Genomic DNA, 18,603 nt, shown 5'->3' with positions numbered 1-18,603 from the left:
GCCCTGGGGTGGTGGACTGTGATCTCCCTCCCATCTACGCAGAAATCGAGGCCCTGGGTTTGACCCCGGTCACGCAGGGGGAGGACGACCCTCTGCCGGCGGGCCTCGATCTGGGTGACCTCACTACATCCCCCCTGTCCCTGGGTTCCCTTCCCCTACCCGCTGTTTCTGCTCCCACCTCTGAGGGTCCCCTGGACTCTTCCCTCGACTCGGCTGTGGGTGGCACTCTGTTGGCAGCTGCCGAGCCCCTCGGGGCGACGGCCAGTGCCCCGCTGCCGAGACCTGCTTCCCAGGGGGTGTCCCTCTTTGGTGTGGAGGACCCGCCCTCCTTCCCCAGCGGGGACCCCATTGACCACCATCTCTCTCTGGGTGCCGAGGCTGCCGCACGTGCCACAGTGGCTGAGCCCGGCATCGTTCGGGGTCCCCTGCCAGCTTCCCAGATCCTTGACCCTGGCCAGGAGGAGCCACCTTCTGGCGTCTCACCTGTGGAGGCTCCGGATCCTGCCTCTACCTCCTTCCCGGATTCTCTCCCTGATCCCCGCCCTACTCCTGTCGGCCCTGTCCTTGTCCCCCCCGCTTCCTGTGATGCCAGTGCCGCCCCTGGCAGTACCTCCCAGGGAGCGGGTTCACTAGCTCTTTCCTGTCCCGACCCCCCAGGGGCTGCTGTTCTCCTTCCACCACCCCTTCTTGACTCTGAGAGCGGTGCGGGTCGTGTGGCGTCGGTCCATCTGCTGCCACGTTGGGGATCTGCCCCCTGCCTGCCCGCCTTGGTGGGCCACGGGGCTGTGACGGGGGCCCCACTGGGGGCCAGTCCTCGATCAGTGACCCCACCCCCCCATGTGCTGAGGGAGGAGCTGCGGGAGTTCCTTGAGGACGTCCGTGGCTCCCGGAACAAAGTCCATCTTGCGCTCCAGCGGTGGGGGGATTTCCATCTGGTCCTCCGGGCCGCAAGGGCCCTCATGGGGGAGGGTAGGAGGACCGGGAAGCAGGCCGCCGTGGTCTACCGGCGGGTCCGTGCCTTCCGTGACTCCTTGCTTACCTTCGGGGTTGGTCACGGATTGCTGCGCGGCCTGCCGGAAGCCGTGGGCGTGTCTGCCAGCGAGGATCCCCCCCAGCCCTCCTCATGGCGCCGATCGTCCTTGCCACCTTGAACACCCGAGGCGGTAGGATGGGTCTCCGCAGGAGCCAGGTGCTCTCCTTCCTCCGGGAGGGGGGGTACTCTGTGGTTTTCCTGCAGGAGACCCATACGGATCCGGCCGCTGAAGCTAGCTGGCGGCTGGAGTGGGGGGATGGGGCCTACTTTAGCCATTTCTCTGTCTGCGCGGCTGGAGTGGCGACCCTGTTCTCCCCCGACCTACGGCACGAGGTGCTAGGGGTCGCCGAGGCTGTGCCGGGTCGCCTGCTGCACCTCCGGGTCCGCATGGAGGGGCTTGTGGTTCATCTCGTCAACGTTTACGCCCCGACATCGGGCCCGGAGAGACTACGTTTTTATCAGCAGGCATCCGCCTTCCTTGGCTCCCTGGACCCTCGTGAGTGCCTGGTCCTGGGAGGGGATTTTAACACCACCCTCGAGGAACGGGACCGCTCGGGGACCGAGCAGTGCCCGGCAGCTGCGGACGTCCTCCGGGAGATTGTCGACCGCCACTCCCTGGTGGACGTCTGGCGCGACCACCACCCAGACGACGTCTCGACGTTCACCTTCGTCCGGGTGGAGGCCCATCGGTCGTGCCACTCCCGGCTGGACCGTATTTACCTGTCACGTTTCCATCTTTCACGGGCCCACTCCTCCAGCGTTCGGCCGGCCCCCTTTTCGGATCACCATCTTGCCACCGTGACGGCCTCTCTCTGCGCGGAGAGGCCGGGGCCGGCCTATTGGCACTTTAATAATAGTTTGCTGGAGGATGTGGGCTTTGTGGCGTCCTTCCGGGAGTTCTGGCTGGCCTGGCGAGGGCAGAGGCGCGCCTTTTCCTCGGCGCGGCGGCGGTGGGATCTGGGGAAGGTGCGCGCCCGGCTCTTCTGCCGTGACTACACTCGGGGTGCCAGCCGACGGAGGGATGCGGCGATAGGGCAGTTGGAGCGGGAGGTCTTGGAGCTGGAGAGGCGTCTGGCCGCCAGCCCCGAGGATCCATCCCTCTGCGGAGCGTGCCGGGAGAAGCGGGAGGAGCTCCGGGCCCTCGAAGACCATCGGGCCCGGGGTGCTTTTGTTCGATCCCGCATCCACCTCCTTCGGAAGATGGATCGCGGCTCCCGCTTCTTCTACGCCCTGGAGAAAAGGAGGGGGGCCGAGAAGCACGTCACCTGCCTCCTGGCGGAGGACGGCACCCCCCTCACGGATCCGGCGGAGATGTGCCAGAGGGCCAGGGCCTTCTACGCCACTCTTTTCTCCCCGGATCCGACCGATCCTAACGCTTGCAGAGTGCTCTGGGACGGGCTCCCGATGGTCAGCACGGGCGACCGGGACCGGCTAGAGCTGCCTCTCACTCTGGCCGAGTTCTCGGAGGCCCTCCGTCGCATGCCCACCAATAAATCTCCGGGCTTGGACGGGCTGACCGTGGAGTTCTACCGCGTGTTCTGGGACGTCCTCGGCCCAGACCTGGTCACTGTCTGGGCTGAGGCTTTGCATAGCGGGGTCCTCCCTCTCTCGTGCAGGCGAGCTGTGCTGGCCTTATTGCCGAAGAGGGGAGACCTCCGCGACTTACGGAATTGGCGTCCCGTCTCGCTCCTCAGCACGGACCAGAAGATTGTTGCGAAGGCCATCTCGATGCGGCTAGGATCCGTGCTGGCGGACGTGGTCCATCCAGACCAGACCTACACTGTCCCGGGCCGCACCATCTTTGATAACTTGTATCTGGTCCGGGACCTTCTGGAATTGGGGTGTAGGGATGGTCTGTCGTTCGCCCTCCTGTCCCTGGATCAGGAGAAGGCGTTCGACCGGATGGATCACGGGTATCTCCTGGGCACTCTGCGAGCGTTCGGCTTCGGACCCCTGTTTGTGGGTTTTCTGCAGGTGCTGTACGCTTCCGCGGAGTGTCTGGTCAGGCTCAACTGGACCCTGACCGAGCCGGTCAGCTTCGGGCGGGGAGTGCAGCAGGGGTGCCCCCTCTCGGGCCAGCTGTACGCTCTGGCGATCGAGCCCTTCCTCTGTCTCCTCCGCAAGAGGTTGACGGGGTTGGTGCTTCGGGAGCTGGGGCTGCGGCTGGTCCTGTCGGCATACGCCGACGATGTGCTCCTCGTGGTCCAGGACCCGGGCGACTTGGCGCGGGTGGAGGCTTGCCAGGCTGTGTACTCGGCGGCCTCCTCTGCCCGGGTCAACTGGGTCAAGAGCTCTGGCCTGGTGGTCGGGGACGAGTGGCAGGCGAGCTCCCTCCCACCTGCGCTTCAGGCCATCAGGTGGAGCGCGGGTCCGCTGCTCTATCTCGGCGTTTACCTTTCTGCCACGCATCCGTCTCCGCCGGAGAACTGGCAGGATTTGCAGGGCAGGGTGACGGAGCGGCTCCGGAAATGGACAGGACTACTCCGGTGCCTCTCCCTTCGGGGGAGGGCACTGGTGCTTAATCAACTGGTCCTGTCCATGCTCTGGTACCGACTCAACATCCTGGTCCCGGCCCCGGGTTTCCTGGCCAACCTCCGGACTGTGATTCTGGAGTTCTTTTGGCCAGGGACGCACTGGGTCTCTGCAGGGGTCCTCCACCTGCCCCTGGAGGAGGGGGGGCAGGTCCTGAAGTGCTTACGCGCTCAGGTCCATGTCTTCCACCTCCAGGCCCTGCAGAGGCTCCTGTTTGGTGCGGGTAGTCCGGCGTGGAGCGTATTGGCGCACGCCTTCCTCCGCCGCTTTCGAGGGCTCCGATACGACCGGCAGCTCTTTTACCTCCATCCGAGAGGTCTTCCGCGAGACCTCTCCGGGCGGCCGGTCTTCTACCAAGACCTCCTCCGGACCTGGAAGCTCTTTTCGACGACCAGGTCCGTGGCGGCCACCGTGGGGGTTGACCTCCTCGCGGAGCCCCTGCTACACAATCCCCAGCTTCGTGTGCAGGTGGCGGAGTCCCCCACGGTGTGCCAGAGGTTGGTCTCGGCAGGAGTCACCAGGGTCGGAGACCTCCTGGACTACGACCGGGGAGACTGGCTGGATCCCCTGACGCTCGCTCAGCGCATGGGGCTCTCCAGACCTCGTACTCCCCAGCGCGTACTTCAGGAGGTGAAGGCCGCTTTACTGCCCGCTGCTCGGGCTTACCTCGACCGGGTCCTGCAAGAGGGCACGCCCCGCCCACCCTCCACCCCAGGCCCCGTGGACATTTTTATCGGGCCCCTGCCCCGTGGACCCAATCGGCCCCCTCACCCTTTCACTGCCAGCCAGCTGCATGATCTGCAGCCGGTTTTGTTCCAGACCGCGCCACGGAAACATCTGTACTCGCTCGTGCTCCATACCCTTCACTACCTCACCCTCGCATCCCGCCCCGATACCAAATGGCGGGACCTCCTGCCGCCTCTCGAGGGTGAGGAGCCCCGGTGGGCCAGCTTGTACTCTGCCCTGGTCCCGAGGCCCGCCGGGGATATCAGTTGGAGGCTCCTTCACGGAGCCGTGAGCACGGGCGTGTACTTGGCGCGATTCACATCTGTCCCTAGCACCTGCCCTTTCTGTGGTGAGAAGGAGACCTTGGCACACGTTTATTTGGAGTGTGCCAGGTTGCAGCCCCTGTTCCGGCTCCTCCTGAATATTTTCCTGCGTTTTTGGTTGCACTTTTCCCCTCACCTTTTTATCTACGCGCTCCCCATCCGTGGCCCCACAAAGTCGCGGGATCTCCTTCTCAACCTCCTCTTGGCCCTGGCCAAACTGACCATCTACAACACCAGGGAGAGGAGGTTGGCCGACGGGATTTCCTGCGATTGTAGGGCCTATTTCCGTTCCTCCGTCTGCTCAAGCATCCGGGCAGAGTTCCTCTGGGCGGCGTCCACTGGCTCCCTTGACGTCTTCGAGGAGCAGTGGGCGTTGTCCGGGGTTCTCTGCTCGGTGTCCCCATCGGGTTCCCTTCGTTTAGCCCTATGACCTCACTCCCAATCCTGTTTTTTTCATTAGTTGTCCCCCGTAATTATTTGGTGTCCCAGACCTGTGGGTCCTCCCCTTAGGCTGGGGGGAGGCCCTTTAGAAGTGGGCGGGCTTCGCCCGCCCCCCCCGCTGGATACCAATAGGACCCTGGTAACCAAATGGCAGTTGCTCCAGGTTAATCAAGGCACCTGGGGCCAATTAAGATCGTTCTAGAAGGCAGTGGAGATAGCTACATTGATTAGAACACCTGCAGCCAATCAAGGCAGGCTAATAAGGGCACCTGGGTTTAAAAAGGAGATCACTCCAGTCAGGCAGGGAGGAGCCAGAGGAGAAGGAGTGTGTGAGAGTTGCTGGGAGCAAGAAGCTGAGAGTGAGAGTGTACTGCTGGAGGATTGAGGAGGACAAGCATTATCAGACACCAGGAGGAAGGTCCTGTGGTGAGGATAAAGAAGGTGTTTGGAGGAGGCCATGGGGAAGTAGCCCAGGGAGTTGTAGCTGTCATGCAGCTGGTACAGGAGGCACTATAGACAGCTGTGATCCACAGGGCCCTGGGCTGGAACCCAGAGTAGAGGGTGGGCCTGGGTTCCTCCCAACTCCTGATCAGACATAGGATGTGCTGACTTAGGCCATGGCTACACTCACACTTTACAGCGCTGCAAATTTTGCGCTCAGGGGGGTGAAAAAACACCCCCCTGAGCGCTGCAAGATACAGTGCTGTAAAGCGTCAGTGTAATCAGGGCGGCAGCGCTGGGAGCGCGGCTCCCAGCGCTGCATGCTACACCCGTCAAGGATGTGGTTTACATGCAGTGCTGGGAGAGCTCTCTCCCAGCGCTGCCGCTCCGACTACACTCACACTTCAAAGCGCTGCTGCGGCAGCGCTCCCGCAGCGCTGCCGGGGCAGCGCTTTGAAATTCCAAATGTAGCCATACCCCCAGACTGTAGGTTCCACAAGAGGGGAAGATCACTGAGGTGAACAAATCTGCCAATAAGTGCAGGACCCACTAAGGTAGAGGAGGAACTTTGTCACAGCTGTAATTCTCAGAATTACTCTGGCCAAATTTTTAAAGTCGTGTATGACATTCCCAACCCTCTGAATCTGCAGAATAGTAGCTGATTTTAATGAGAGAAGTGTATTATTGTTAGCAGCTCAGCCATATTGCTCTGATGTCATTTCAGAACTTTTTGCTGTTTGCCATCTAGTAGGGATCTATGCTGCTCTGGTGTCTGCTGGCTCTTTAACTTATCAGTTGTTCCAATATCTCCTCTTCACACCTCAATTCCTGATATTCATTTCATGAACAGAGCACCTCCAGGGCAGGTCTCTCCCCAACATTCTCTGTGGTGAAAACTGATACAAAGAAATCAGTCAGTCTCTCAGCATTGTCCTTACCCTCCTCAATTTCTCCCTTTCCCCCCTGCTGATCCAGGGGACCCATCAATTATCTCACAGGCTTCCTGATACCTATGGACTGAAATAATTCCCTGGTATTTGTTTTATATCTCTGGACGTTTACTCTGCTAATTTCATTTAGCCTCCTAATTCCCTTCATGCACTTCACCTGATGTACTTTATGCTCCTTTCTGCAGGCTTCACAGGGTTAATATTTTCCATATGCTGAGGGATCCCTGTTTGGCTCTACCACCTTCTGCACCTGGCCAGGTGGGGTTATAATATTTCTCCCCGTGCTAATTCCTTTTCTGCTCAGGAGGTGCTAGGCTTTGGTTGCTGATGTAGCCTCCAGGCTGAGCCTAAGGATTTTAACTTCCTTGCTTTAAAGTCTTTTTTTAACTCACTTCTCTTCTGCAAGATAATGTGATATTAGGGTGACCAGACAATAAACGAAAAATCGGCATAGGGGATGGGGGGTAATAGGCACTTGTATAAGACAAAACCCCAAATATTGAGACTGTCCCTATAAAATGGGGACATCTGGTCACTTTATGTGGTATTAACTCATTTCTCTTGGCTTTATTTTTAGACAAACTCCAGGCTGAGCTCAGTAAATTCCATTCCCCCTGTATCACCCTGTGTGACATTATCTCCTGCTCAGCGTGTCGGTAGTCAGGAGCATTCTAACCCCTCTGTCTGTGTTTGGTTACAGGATGGAGAAGCGCCCAGATCTACACAGGTACTGTACATACTGCTGATGTTTTATCCATGGCGAAACCCCACCTACCCCTGGGAACTCTCTGCTCTTTTTCCTGCACAAAGCATTTTCCTATGACTTTCAATAGGCTGGAAACAGCAATGTCACTGGGGGTAGATGGAAAGGGGCAGACAAAACCCAGGTTTATTGCAGAGCAGGGACATGCCCCCTTTGGGAAAGGGCTGATTGGTGAGGGAATACTGTCCCCTGGTATCACCTTTGCAGGGAGGTACCTCGGCTCTGCAGGATGGACATTCTTATCTGTCCATCATTTGCACTGAACTGCTAAGCTCTGTCTTCCCAGCAGCAGGGTTTCTATGCTCAGACCGGGCTTTAGCCCACAATTTCCTTCTAGCGTAACAGGCCCAGATAGGAGCTGTTCAGTGTCCCCCCTGGATTTGGGGGGAGGAAGGCCCTGTCTCCACTGCCAGGGCAGACAGGTTTTTATAACCAGCTTGCGATGCTCCCCTGACCCAGTTGCAACAAATTGTGCCCACGCAGCAACTTTTATGTCTCACAGCCGTGACTGAGCTCTGTATGTGTGTTTGTACCCAGCATGCAGCCTGATTCGGTGTGTGCCCTGGTGTATGCTGGGAGAGTCTGGGCAGCTCCAGTAGGGATCAAAGAACCCAGGGGCCATGAACACACATTGCAGCACCACTGGCCCAGGGGTCCATGCACTGCAGGGTATCCTACCCCACAGAGTTGGGAGGGAGTGGGGCACCCAGGGCAGTTACACAAACACCACTGGGGGTCCTGTTAGGGTCGCCACCTCTGAGGTGCAACAAAACAGGAAATTTGCCTGCTTCATGTACACCACCTGTCCCCTCACCTGGGCACTGTCTCCCCAGCCGAATCTCCCCAGAGGCTTCTGCTCCTGGACTGCCCCAAGTACCAACCTCATCCAGCAGGACATGGCACCAGTTCTACCCTGTCCCCCCCAGTGGTGACCCCCACCGATGGTACCTGTACGGTGGTGACTGGCCCCTGCTGACCCTGAGCTCCTGATCTACTCACTGTTTCAAGCTGCCCCATCCCACTGGTGGGATAATACACACGACTGGAATGTTGGTGTGGATGGGTATAGTTTGCTCAGGAAGGATAGACAGGGGAAAAAGGGAGGAGGTGTTGCCTTATATATTAAAAATGTACACACTTGGACTGAGGTGGAGATGGACATAGGAGACGGAAGGGTGGAGAGTCTCTGGGTTAGGCTAAAAGGGGTAAAAAACACAGGTGATGTCGTGCTGGGAGTCTACTACAGGCCACCTAATCAGGCGGAAGAGGTGGATGAGGCTTTTTTCAAACAACTAACAAAATCATCCAAAGCCCAAGATTTGGTGGTGATGGGGGACTTCAACTATCCAGATATATGTTGGGAAAATAACACCGCGGGGCACAGACTATCCAATAAGTTCCTGGACTGCATTGCAGACAACTTTTTATTTCAGAAAGTTGAAAAAGCTACTAGGGGGGAAGCTGTTCTAGACTTGATTTTAACCAATAGGGAGGAACTTGTTGAGAATGTAAAAGAAGGAAGCTTGGGTGAAAGTGATCATGAAATCATAGAATTTGCAATTCTAAGGAAGGGTAGAAAGGAGTACAGCAGAATAGAGACAATGGATTTCAGGAAGGCGGATTTTGGTAAGCTCAGAGAGCTGATAGGCAAGGTCCCATGGGAATTAAGACTGAGGGGAAAAACAACTGAGGAAAGTTGGCAGTTTTTCAAAGGGACGCTATTAAGGGCCCAAAAGCAAGTTATTCCGATGGTTAGGAAAGATAGAAAATGTGGCAAAAGACCACCTTGGCTTACCCTTGAGATCTTGCGTGACCTACAAAATAAAAAGGCGTCATATAAAAAATGGAAACTAGGTCAGATCACGAAGGATGAATATAGGCAAATAACACAGGAATGCAGAGGCAAGATTAGAAAAGCAAAGGCACAAAATGAACTCAAACTAGCTATGGGAATAAAGGGAAACAAGAAGACTTTTTATCAATACATTAGAAGCAAGAGGAAGACTAAGGACAGGGTAGGCCCACTGCTCAGTGAGGAGGGGGTAACAGTAACGGGAGACTTGGAAATGGCAGAGATGCTTAATGACTTCTTTGTTTCGGTCTTCACTGAGAAGTCTGAAGGAATGTCTAGTATACTGAATGCTTACGGGAAGAGGGTAGGTTTAGAAGCGAAAATAAGGAAAGAGCAAGTAAAAAATCACCTAGAAAAGTTAGATGCCTGCAAGTCACCAGGGCCTGATGGAATGCATCCTAGAATACTCAAGGAGTTAATGGAAGAGGTATCTGAGCCTCTAGCTATTATCTTTGGGAAATCATGGGAGACGGGGGAGATTCCAGAAGACTGGAAGGGGGCAAATATAGTGCCCATCTATAAAAAGGGAAATAAAAACAACCCAGGAAACTACAGACCAGTTAGTTTAACTTCTGTGCCAGGGAAGATAATGGAGCAGGTAATCAAAGAAATCATCTGCAAACACTTGGAAGGTGGTAAGGTGATAGGGAATAGCCAGCATGGATTTGTAAAGAACAAATCGTGTCAAACTAATCTGATAGCATTCTTTGATAGGATAACGAGCCTTGTGGATAAGGGAGAAGCGGTGGATGTGATATACCTAGACTTTAGTAAGGCATTTGATACAGTTTTGCATGATATTCTTATAGATAAGCTAGGAAAGTACAATTTAGATGGGGCTACTATAAGGTGGGTGCATAACTGGCTGGATAATCGTACTCAGAGAGTAGTTGTTAATGGCTCCCAATCCTGCTGGAAAGGTATAACAAGTGGGGTTCCGCAGGGGTCTGTTTTGGGACCGGTTCTGTTCAATATCTTCATCAATGATTTAGATGTTGGCATAGAAGTACGCTTATTAAGTTTGCGGACGATACCAAACTGGGAGGGATTGCAACTGCTCTGGAGGACAGGGTCAAAATTCAAAACGATCTGGACAAATTGGAGAAATGGTCTGAGGTAAACAGGATGAAGTTCAATAAAGATAAATGCAAAGTGCTCCACTTAGGAAGGAACAATCAGTTTCACACATACAGAATGGGAAGAGACTGTCTAGGAAGGAGTATGGCAGAAAGAGATCTAGGGGTCATAGTGGACCACAAGCTTAATATGAGTGAACAGTGTGATACTGTTGCAAAAAAAGCAAACATGATTCTGGGATGCATTAACAGGTGTGTTGTAAACAAGACACGAGAAGTCATTCTTCCGCTTTACTCTGCGCTGGTTAGGCCTCAACTGGAGTATTGTGTCCAGTTCTGGGCACCACATTTCAAGAAAGATGTGGAGAAATTGGAGAGGGTCCAGAGAAGAGCAACAAGAATGATTAAAGGTCTTGAGAACATGACCTATGAAGGAAGGCTGAAGGAATTGGGTTTATTTAGTTTGGAAAAGAGAAGACTGAGAGGGGACCTGATATCAGTTTTCAGGTATCTAAAAGGGTGTCATCAGGAGGAGGGAGAAAACTTGTTCACCTTAGCCTCCAATGATAGAACAAGAAGCAATGGGCTTAAACTGCAGCAAGGGAGATTTAGGTTGGACATTAGGAAAAAGTTCCTAACTGTCAGGGTAGTTAAACACTGGAATAGATTGCCTAGGGAAGTTGTGGAATCTCCATCGCTGGAGATATTTAAGAGTAGGTTAGATAAATGTCTATTAGGGATGGTCTAGACAGTATTTGGTCCTGCCATGAGGGCAGGGGGCTGGACTCGATGACCTCTCGAGGTCCCTTCCAGTCCTAGAGTCTATGAGAGATAGACTCTATGAGAGTCTATCTCTGCAGCTCCCAGACACTCTGCACCCAGAGCTCCCTTTGCATAGGCACCACCACCACCCCACAGCTCTGCCGCTACAGCCACTGACACACCTGGGACTGGTAATGTCCTGGGCAGACTCACAGATTTCCCAGGAGAGTGACATGGACAAAGGGACAATACTGGGAAAACATGGACAGGTCAGGTTGCCAACTTTCTAATCTCCCAAAACAGAACACCCCTGGCCTGGCCCTGCCCCTGCCCTTCCTTTTCTCCGAGGTCCACTCCATCCCCCCTCTCTCTGTCGCTTGCTCTCCCCCTCCCTCAGTCATTTTCACTGGGCTGGGGCAGGGGTTTGGGGTGTGGGAAGGGGGTTAGGGCTCCCTCTGGGGGTGCGGGCTCTGGGGTGGGGACAGGGATGAGGGGTATGTGGTGAAGGAGGGGGCTCTGGGCTGAGGCAGGGTGTTGAGGTGTTGGTGGGAATGAGTGGTGTGGGCTCCAGGAGGCAGCTTGGGAGCAGGAGGGGACTCAGGACTGGGGCAGAGAGTTAGCGGTGTGGGAGGGGGTGCGTGAGAGGGTTCAGGGTCCCAGCAGCACTTACCATGGTGTTGTAGTGACCAGGCAAGGTACTAACAAACTTCAACACAACTTTATTTTTAAAGTGGAAACCTCTTTACCAAGCTGCTGCTGCACCCTTGGTAGCTCTCACTCAGCCTCCTCAACTCCTTCTCCCCCCCTCCCCCGTTTCTTGTCCTTTCAGACTCCCAACAGCCAGTGTTCCCAGTTCTAATAATTACAAACATCTAAACACGACATGCCCTCCTCTCTAAGAAACTCTCCCAATTAAAATAAACATTTGTATTCTAACCACAGAAACAAATATGAAACAAGACACTATACTGTTGGCAGAAATATTACACTGAAAACACTGTAGATACTACATAACATAGTCTCTAGTCCAGACAGGTGGTCGTCTGGGTCTGACAGGCTGTCTCTGAAGCCCCAGTTCCAGTGCAATGTCTTGTTGTGTGGATACTATGGTGAAGTCATCCAGTACAGACTGAGTGTTGGCATAATCTCCTCTTGGTGCACAGGCAGGTGCAAGATAAGAAGCATTCCATACCTGCACATCAGAAAGTTGATAGGTATAAGGTCCCTTCTTCTATATGATTTTAAGAAGAGCTGTGAATTTATGATCCCCTTTGCATAAAATTCCACGTTTTTGTATTCTAATGAAGGAACCACACTCAAACTTTGGTTCCTTAACATCCCGCCGCTTGTCTGTGAAAGCCTTATACTTTGCTTGGTTACGTTCAACTGTTTTTTTTCTCACATCATCCTTGGTAGGGGCCTCAGGTCATGCCTTTAACAATCCAGCAATGTTCAGTTTAGTATTAATCTGTTTCCTATGTAGTAACTCTGCAGGTGATCTTTGCGTTCTGGCATGCCGTGTAGCCCAGTATGCTTTCAAGAAATCCATAGTGAAGGGAGGGTATCCACAATCGCCCTTCCAGTTCAGCCATTTGCAAACTCTCTTTCAAACATCTGTTAAAATGTTTGATTTCCCTATTGGCTTGAGGGTAATATAGGGATGATCTTCTGTGTAAAATGTTCCTCTCTGTTAGAAAAGTTTCAAACTCCAGGGAAGTTACTTGGCGGCTGCTTCCAGGATCTGCATGGAGCTAGGGCAGGCAGGGAGCCTGCCTTAGCCCTGACCCCTGCTGTGTCACTGACCAGACTTTTAATGTCCAGTCAGTGGTGCCAACTCAAAAACCAGATCCCTGGCAACCCTATGGAAAGGTGCCAACCCTAGGTCCTGTCCACACAGCCCAGTAACACCTGTCTGAGCCAGGTACAGGCAGCCACATGCCCGCCCATGCCTCTGGCAGGGATGCTAAGCTGCCAGCTGCTAGGGTCACGAACAGTGTTAACTCTGTCACGTGCCACTCACCAGGCTTAGAGCCTCCTGGGCCCAGCCCCAGTACAGCTGTAACCTAGACTCATGGCAATGCAGGGCTGGAAGGGACCTCGAGAGGTTGCCTAATCCAGCCCCCCTGCACTTGCGCAGGGCCTAGACCATCCCTAGCAGGGGTTTGTCCAGTTCTTACAAACCTCCAGTGACGGGGATCCCACAGCCTCCCTTGGAGCCAGATCCAGAGCTTCACAGCCCTGAGAGTTAGAAAGTGTTTCCGCATCTCCAGCCTCAGTCTCCCTTGCTGCAGATTGTGCCCATTGCTCCTTGGAGAGGCCCTCGCCCTGCCTGCTGGGGCACTGGGGGTGTCACCAAGTGTGAGCATCACTGTTATCACACTGAATGGCTGGCGGTACTGGGCTGGCTCAGGGGGGCAGTGAGGGCATCTGGGCATAGCAGGCTCTAGGTACCAGCGTAGCAAGCTGGTGCTTGGGGTGGCACATAGAAAGGGGCTGCATGTCTGGCTCTTCAGAGGCAATTCAGCAGCGGGTCCCTCACTCCCTCTCGGCAGGAATGACCTGCCGCCGAATTGCCACTGAAGAAGCGGCAATGGTAGAGTCGTGGCGGAAGTGCCGCAGATCGCGATCGGGGCTTGCATGTGTGTGGGTTTTGTTTTGTTTTTTTGCTGCTTGTGGCAGCAAAAACCCTGGAGTCAGCCCTGCAGCTGGGGCCTTTCACTCCCCAGTCACCGATCTCAGCCCAGGCTGAGAATCTGGTTCCCAGCGGGCAGGAGCTCACATCGTAACTCACATTAACAGCAGTCTCACCGGCCACCTCCGCAGGGAGGCCAAGGCCAAGGCCAGAACAGGCCACAGGGATGGTTCTTCCCCAGGGAGAGGTTCCAGCAGGTGTCAGGGCTGAGCCATGTTGACAGGACAGTGGGGGGCTCACACGGCTGCCATGACGTCCTCGTACCCTCAATACACAGAGCTCCAGCAGCCGATGTGTAAATCCCACTCATATCCCCAGCACTGAACTCACTGACACTGCCCCAAGGCCCCATCTGCTCCAGGGGTTGGGGGATGAGTAAGGGGCACTGGAAGAGGGGGGCCAGGGGCCATGGCCAATCACTTTTAACAATGGGAGAGCTATTCCCTCTCACTTTTTACCAGCTGTAAGGGTGAGCAATGAGGGGGGAGGGGGCTGAGAGGAACGACCAGGGTGTTGGGGGGAAGAGGTGGTGTGAAGGCAAGGGCTTGGGGAGAAGAGGCGGTGTGAGAGTGGGGGTTCAGGGAGAAACGATGGTGCGGGGACAGGACCCAGGGCTGGTTAATGAGAACGAGGCATGTGTCTGGCACAGTCGTTAGGTGGAGACTCCTGAGCTCCTGGGGCTCTGAGATGGTCTCTGTGACCATTATCCACTCTGGGAGATACCCAGGTGCAGCTGCAGAGGATCTGTGCCACTTGCAGCATCCATGGGACAAATGGCTCTGGGCAGAGAGTTCAGGCTGGAGCTGAGTCTTCATTTTCAGCCTGATTTGTGGGGGTGAGGTCAATGGCCCAGGGGACATTTGTCTGCCAAGGGCAAATTAAACAGCAGCTCTGGAGTGTTTCATAGCTGAAGTCCTGAACCTGGCCTGTCCGTACCTGTGCATTTCTGAGGATGTTAACAGTCTCTCATTGCAAGTCACTGGGGTTGGGGCTCCTAAGTTGCTCAAAGAGGTTTGCGATTGAGCTGGGTGAAATGTTTTGGACAAATAGTTTATTTGCTACAAAATTATATTTTGGGTCAAGAGAAACTATTCGTGAATCCGCGTCAAGTTTGTTGACTAGTTTCAATTAAGAGAAGAAGGTGCTGCCGTTTCCCTTCTAGCCTTTAGCCCAGTGGCTGGGCCTTCAGCTGGGAGCCCCAGGTTCAGTTCCCCCCGTGTGATGCCATGAGGGCTTGAACCACTGGGCCCCAGGTGTCTGATGTCCCCCTGTGTCTAAACACTGCCATGGGCACTGGGCCAGAGCATGGGAGTGAGAATGACTCTGCAGCCCAGTGGGTCAGGCCCCTGGCACCAGCAGTGTCTCAGGCCATGTCTGCCGGGATTTCCTTGCACTGATGTAGCTGCACTGGTGCAAACCTCTAGTGCAGATGCGCTGCGCAGGTGTGAACTGGGACTGGTCCCCAGTGCAACTTCTCCCAGATGGAGGGGGCAGTAAGTGGGGAAATGCCCCCTCCTCTCCCCACTGCCCTGGCCTCATTAGCAACAGCCCATTAGTATGTGTTTATACACCCCTCCCCCCAGAATCTTCCATTGTAATGCCCCCCCAAGTGAGCCCAATCCAGACAACTGCCCCTGTGGGAGTGGGCCTTGGCCTGGCAAGGGAAGGGGATGGCTGTGGGGTTTTTGTGGCTGGAAGGTGGGGCCTGTGGGGCCCACCAGCATGGAGAGTCCCAGCTGCTCCCCCTAGGGCAGGGCTGCACCCCCAGTGTGTGTGGGGACAGCACCGACCTGCTCTTAGCAACACACCAGTCACATGTGGCCCCAAAAAAGCAGAGATTCCCTGGGGCCTTCCTCTCCTTCATCCCTCTCTGGCTCCCACCCCTCCCTTACCCTTCCCTCACCCCTATGAGGGACCCTGGACCCTGTGTCTATTCTGACACCTCACCCACATCCCTCCCTTTCTTCTCACTCCCTTTCTACTACCTTGGGCCCCTGCCCCTCTACTCCCACTTTGCCTCCCTGGCATGTGCCCCTGCCCTCCACTCAACTCTGCCCCGCTGGAACTCCCCATCCCTTCTCCCCCTGCCATCCTGGCATCTACCCCTCTCCCCCAAACATGCTCTGCAGCCTGGAGCCCTCCCATCACTTCACACCCCCACTATGTCCTGGCATCCACCTCTCCCCTTTCCCTCCTCTGCTGCCATGTCTCCTACCCCTCCCCTCACCCCAATCTGCTTCCCTGGTGCCTACCACTACCATCATGCCCCCTACCATCTGATTGCCACCCCACCCCTCACCCTCCTCTGCTGTCCTGGCTTTCGCCCTTCTTACTCCCCTCAGTCCTTCTGACACCTGCCCGTCTCCCTCTCTGACCCCTGGCACCCACCCCTTCCCTCACCACCCTGTGCCCACCCCTCCTCTAACCCCCTGGCACCTGCCTCTCCCCAATCCCCTCTCCTAACATCTCTCTCGACCCACCTGCCCTACCTTTCTGCTCACCCCTCTCCGCCCCCTCCCATTCCCATTCCTCCCCTTTTCTGCACTCCCTGTGTCTGCCCTTCTGCTCAGCCCCCTCAATCCCCCTGACACCTGCCCTTTCCCTCCCCCCCTGCATCCCTTCTGCTGCCTGCCTCTTCCCTCACTCACCCTGCCTCCCAACACCTGACACTCCCCTTTTCCCCTTCCTCCCTGGTGCCCACCACCCTCTGCCCCACTGGCCCTGCTCTCCTCTCGCCCCTCTGCCACCATCACCCATGCCACCTTCTCTTTATTTCTCACCCCTGCCCCTCCCCTGGCCCTCTGACTCCATGACACCTACACTCCTCACCACCCTTCCAGTCCCCTGGTGCCAGCTCCTCCTCTGCCCCAAGTCCCAGCTCTACCCTTGCCCCATCTGCCTCCCTGATGCCTGCCATTTCCTTTTCCCCCTCTGCCTGCCTGGTGCAAATCCCTTCCCTCGCCCCCCTTTGGGACCCCTGGTCTCAGCCCTTCCCCACACCTCAGCACTGCCCCATCCCTCACCTCTCCCTCTCCTAACCTCTGGGTTCCGCCCCTCCCTTCATCGTCCCTCTGCCCCCCTGGTGCCCACATCTCCCTTCACACCCCTCTGCCCCTTAGAGCCCACCCTTCTCCACACCCCCTCTGCCTCCCTTCTGCTCACCTTCTCCTTCACCCCCCATTCTGCCCCTCTGTCACCAGTGCCTGCCCATTCACTCCCCCCACCATGGTTCCAGCTCCCCCACTCCTCATCATCTCACTCCCTGGCAGCTCACCCTCCCCTTGATTTCCCCTGCCCCATTGGAGCTCCCCCATTCCCTCACACCCCTCTGCCCCCTGGTGCCAGCCCCTTCCCTGCTTCTCTGTGCCCCCTGGGGTCTGTCCTCTTCTGCCCTGATGCCCATCCCTCCCCTCTCCCGCTACAGCCCCCTGGAATCTGCCCTTCACCCCCCTCTGTCCTCCTGGTGCCTGCCCCTTCTCTTGTCACCCCATAGCCCTTGTGCCTGGCCCTCCCTTCTGCCCCTCCCTCCACCCCCTCTGCTCCTGTCACTTCCCCCTCCCCTTTCCTCTCCCAGCATCAGTGTGTCCCCTCCCCTGCCTCCTTTGACACCTTTTCACCCCTCCCCCGCTCCTCCTGCCCTTTCTCCTCATTGTCTCCTCACAGGCAGAGGGGCCCTGACTCCCCTCAGGCAACAACCCCCCCCCAGTGATTAATGGGGATGCAGGTTAATTTCCCTTTGATGCCAGTGTCTAGCCCCTGCCCCCGGCCGTGATTCTGTGACTCTCTCCCCAGTGGACGTGACTCTGGATCCAGACACGGCTCATCCCCAACTCATTGTGTCTGAGGATCGGAAACGTGTGAGACACAGACACACACCAAGATCTGCCCCACAACCCTGAGAGATTTGATCCTTGTGTCTGTGTCCTGGGCACTGAGGGGTTCACGAGTGGGAAGCGTTACTGGGAGGTGGAGGTGGGAAACAAGATGAGATGGTAACTGGGGGTTTGTAGGGAATCTGTGAGCAAGAAGGGGAAGTTCACACTCACACCTGAGGATGGATACTGGGCCGTGTGGCTGACGGGTGGGGAATACGAGGCCCCCACCTCCCCCTCGACCCCCCTCCCCATGAGCACCAGGCCTAGCCAAGTGGGGATTTTCCTGGACTATGAGGTGGGCGAGGTCTCATTTTACAATGTGACTGACAGGTCCCATCTCTTCACTTTCACTGGCAGCTTCTCCAGGACACTCCACCCTTATTTCTGTCCTGGTCTCAACTCTGGGGGTACAAACGCAGCTCCCCTGATAATCTGCCCGGTCCCAGCTCAATCTGGAGGGAATCTCTGTCCCTGACAGTGACCCCACGGCACAGACTGGCCCCTCCTAGTGCTGCTGCTCTTCCTGCCCCCAATGGTGGGGGCCAATTACTGCAGCAACTCGACTTTCTGTGCTGACCAGACGCTGCCGGTTTCCCTTTTCAGCTGGAGATTTCAGTCGAAAACCAGACACCTGGGAACCCCCAGCCCTCACCTTTCCCCATCCCCTGCCCTAGGGGTAGCAGGTGGGTGTGGATAGGGTTATTCACTCCTGTCAGAATTTTCTATGCCTGTGAAATCTCAATGTAAAATATGAAAGAAAAGGATTATTCTAATTTAGAAAATACTTGTTAATCTCTAAGGTGCCAAAGAAAGAAAGTTACTCCAGGAAATTCATCACAATTCCTCTGGGTTCTCTGTCCACCACCTTCTGGAATGCTCTGTAAAAATAGTGACTGATTGGTCTAATTCCTTGAAATTAGCGATTGTACCTAATTTCTCGAAGAGCTAGCTGAGCAGAGTATGAGGGGAGGCACATCATGTGGCATTGCTAGGACTCCTTTCTGTTTTAAACCTGATGCATTAGGAACATTTTCAATATGATAATTCAGTTCTGAAGGTTTTTTCACAATATGCCATTCATGGCAGTGTGTCCTAAACTTACCTTGATTATTTGAAAATAAATACCCTAAAATTATC

At 55.5% G+C, this 18,603-nt stretch overlaps 1 protein-coding gene across 1 annotated transcript in view; it reads left to right on the top strand.

Annotated features, from left to right (window-relative positions):
* The window catches only part of LOC115635688 (butyrophilin subfamily 1 member A1-like), a 45,517-nt gene extending 27,433 nt beyond the window's left edge, over positions 1-18,084 (top strand). Inside the window, 4 exon segments of the mRNA XM_030534817.1 lie at positions 7,024-7,044; positions 7,147-7,173; positions 17,384-17,453; positions 17,455-18,084. Of these exon segments, the coding sequence (XP_030390677.1) occupies positions 7,024-7,044; positions 7,147-7,173; positions 17,384-17,453; positions 17,455-17,941 (605 nt within the window). The 3' untranslated portion in view covers positions 17,942-18,084.
* Positions 18,085-18,603: the final 519 nt, after the last annotated feature.

Source organism: Gopherus evgoodei, chromosome 15 (assembly GCF_007399415.2).
Source record: "Gopherus evgoodei ecotype Sinaloan lineage chromosome 15, rGopEvg1_v1.p, whole genome shotgun sequence".
Classification (NCBI taxonomy): domain Eukaryota; kingdom Metazoa; phylum Chordata; order Testudines; family Testudinidae; genus Gopherus; species Gopherus evgoodei.
This window is presented reverse-complemented; position numbering and strand designations above follow the sequence as displayed.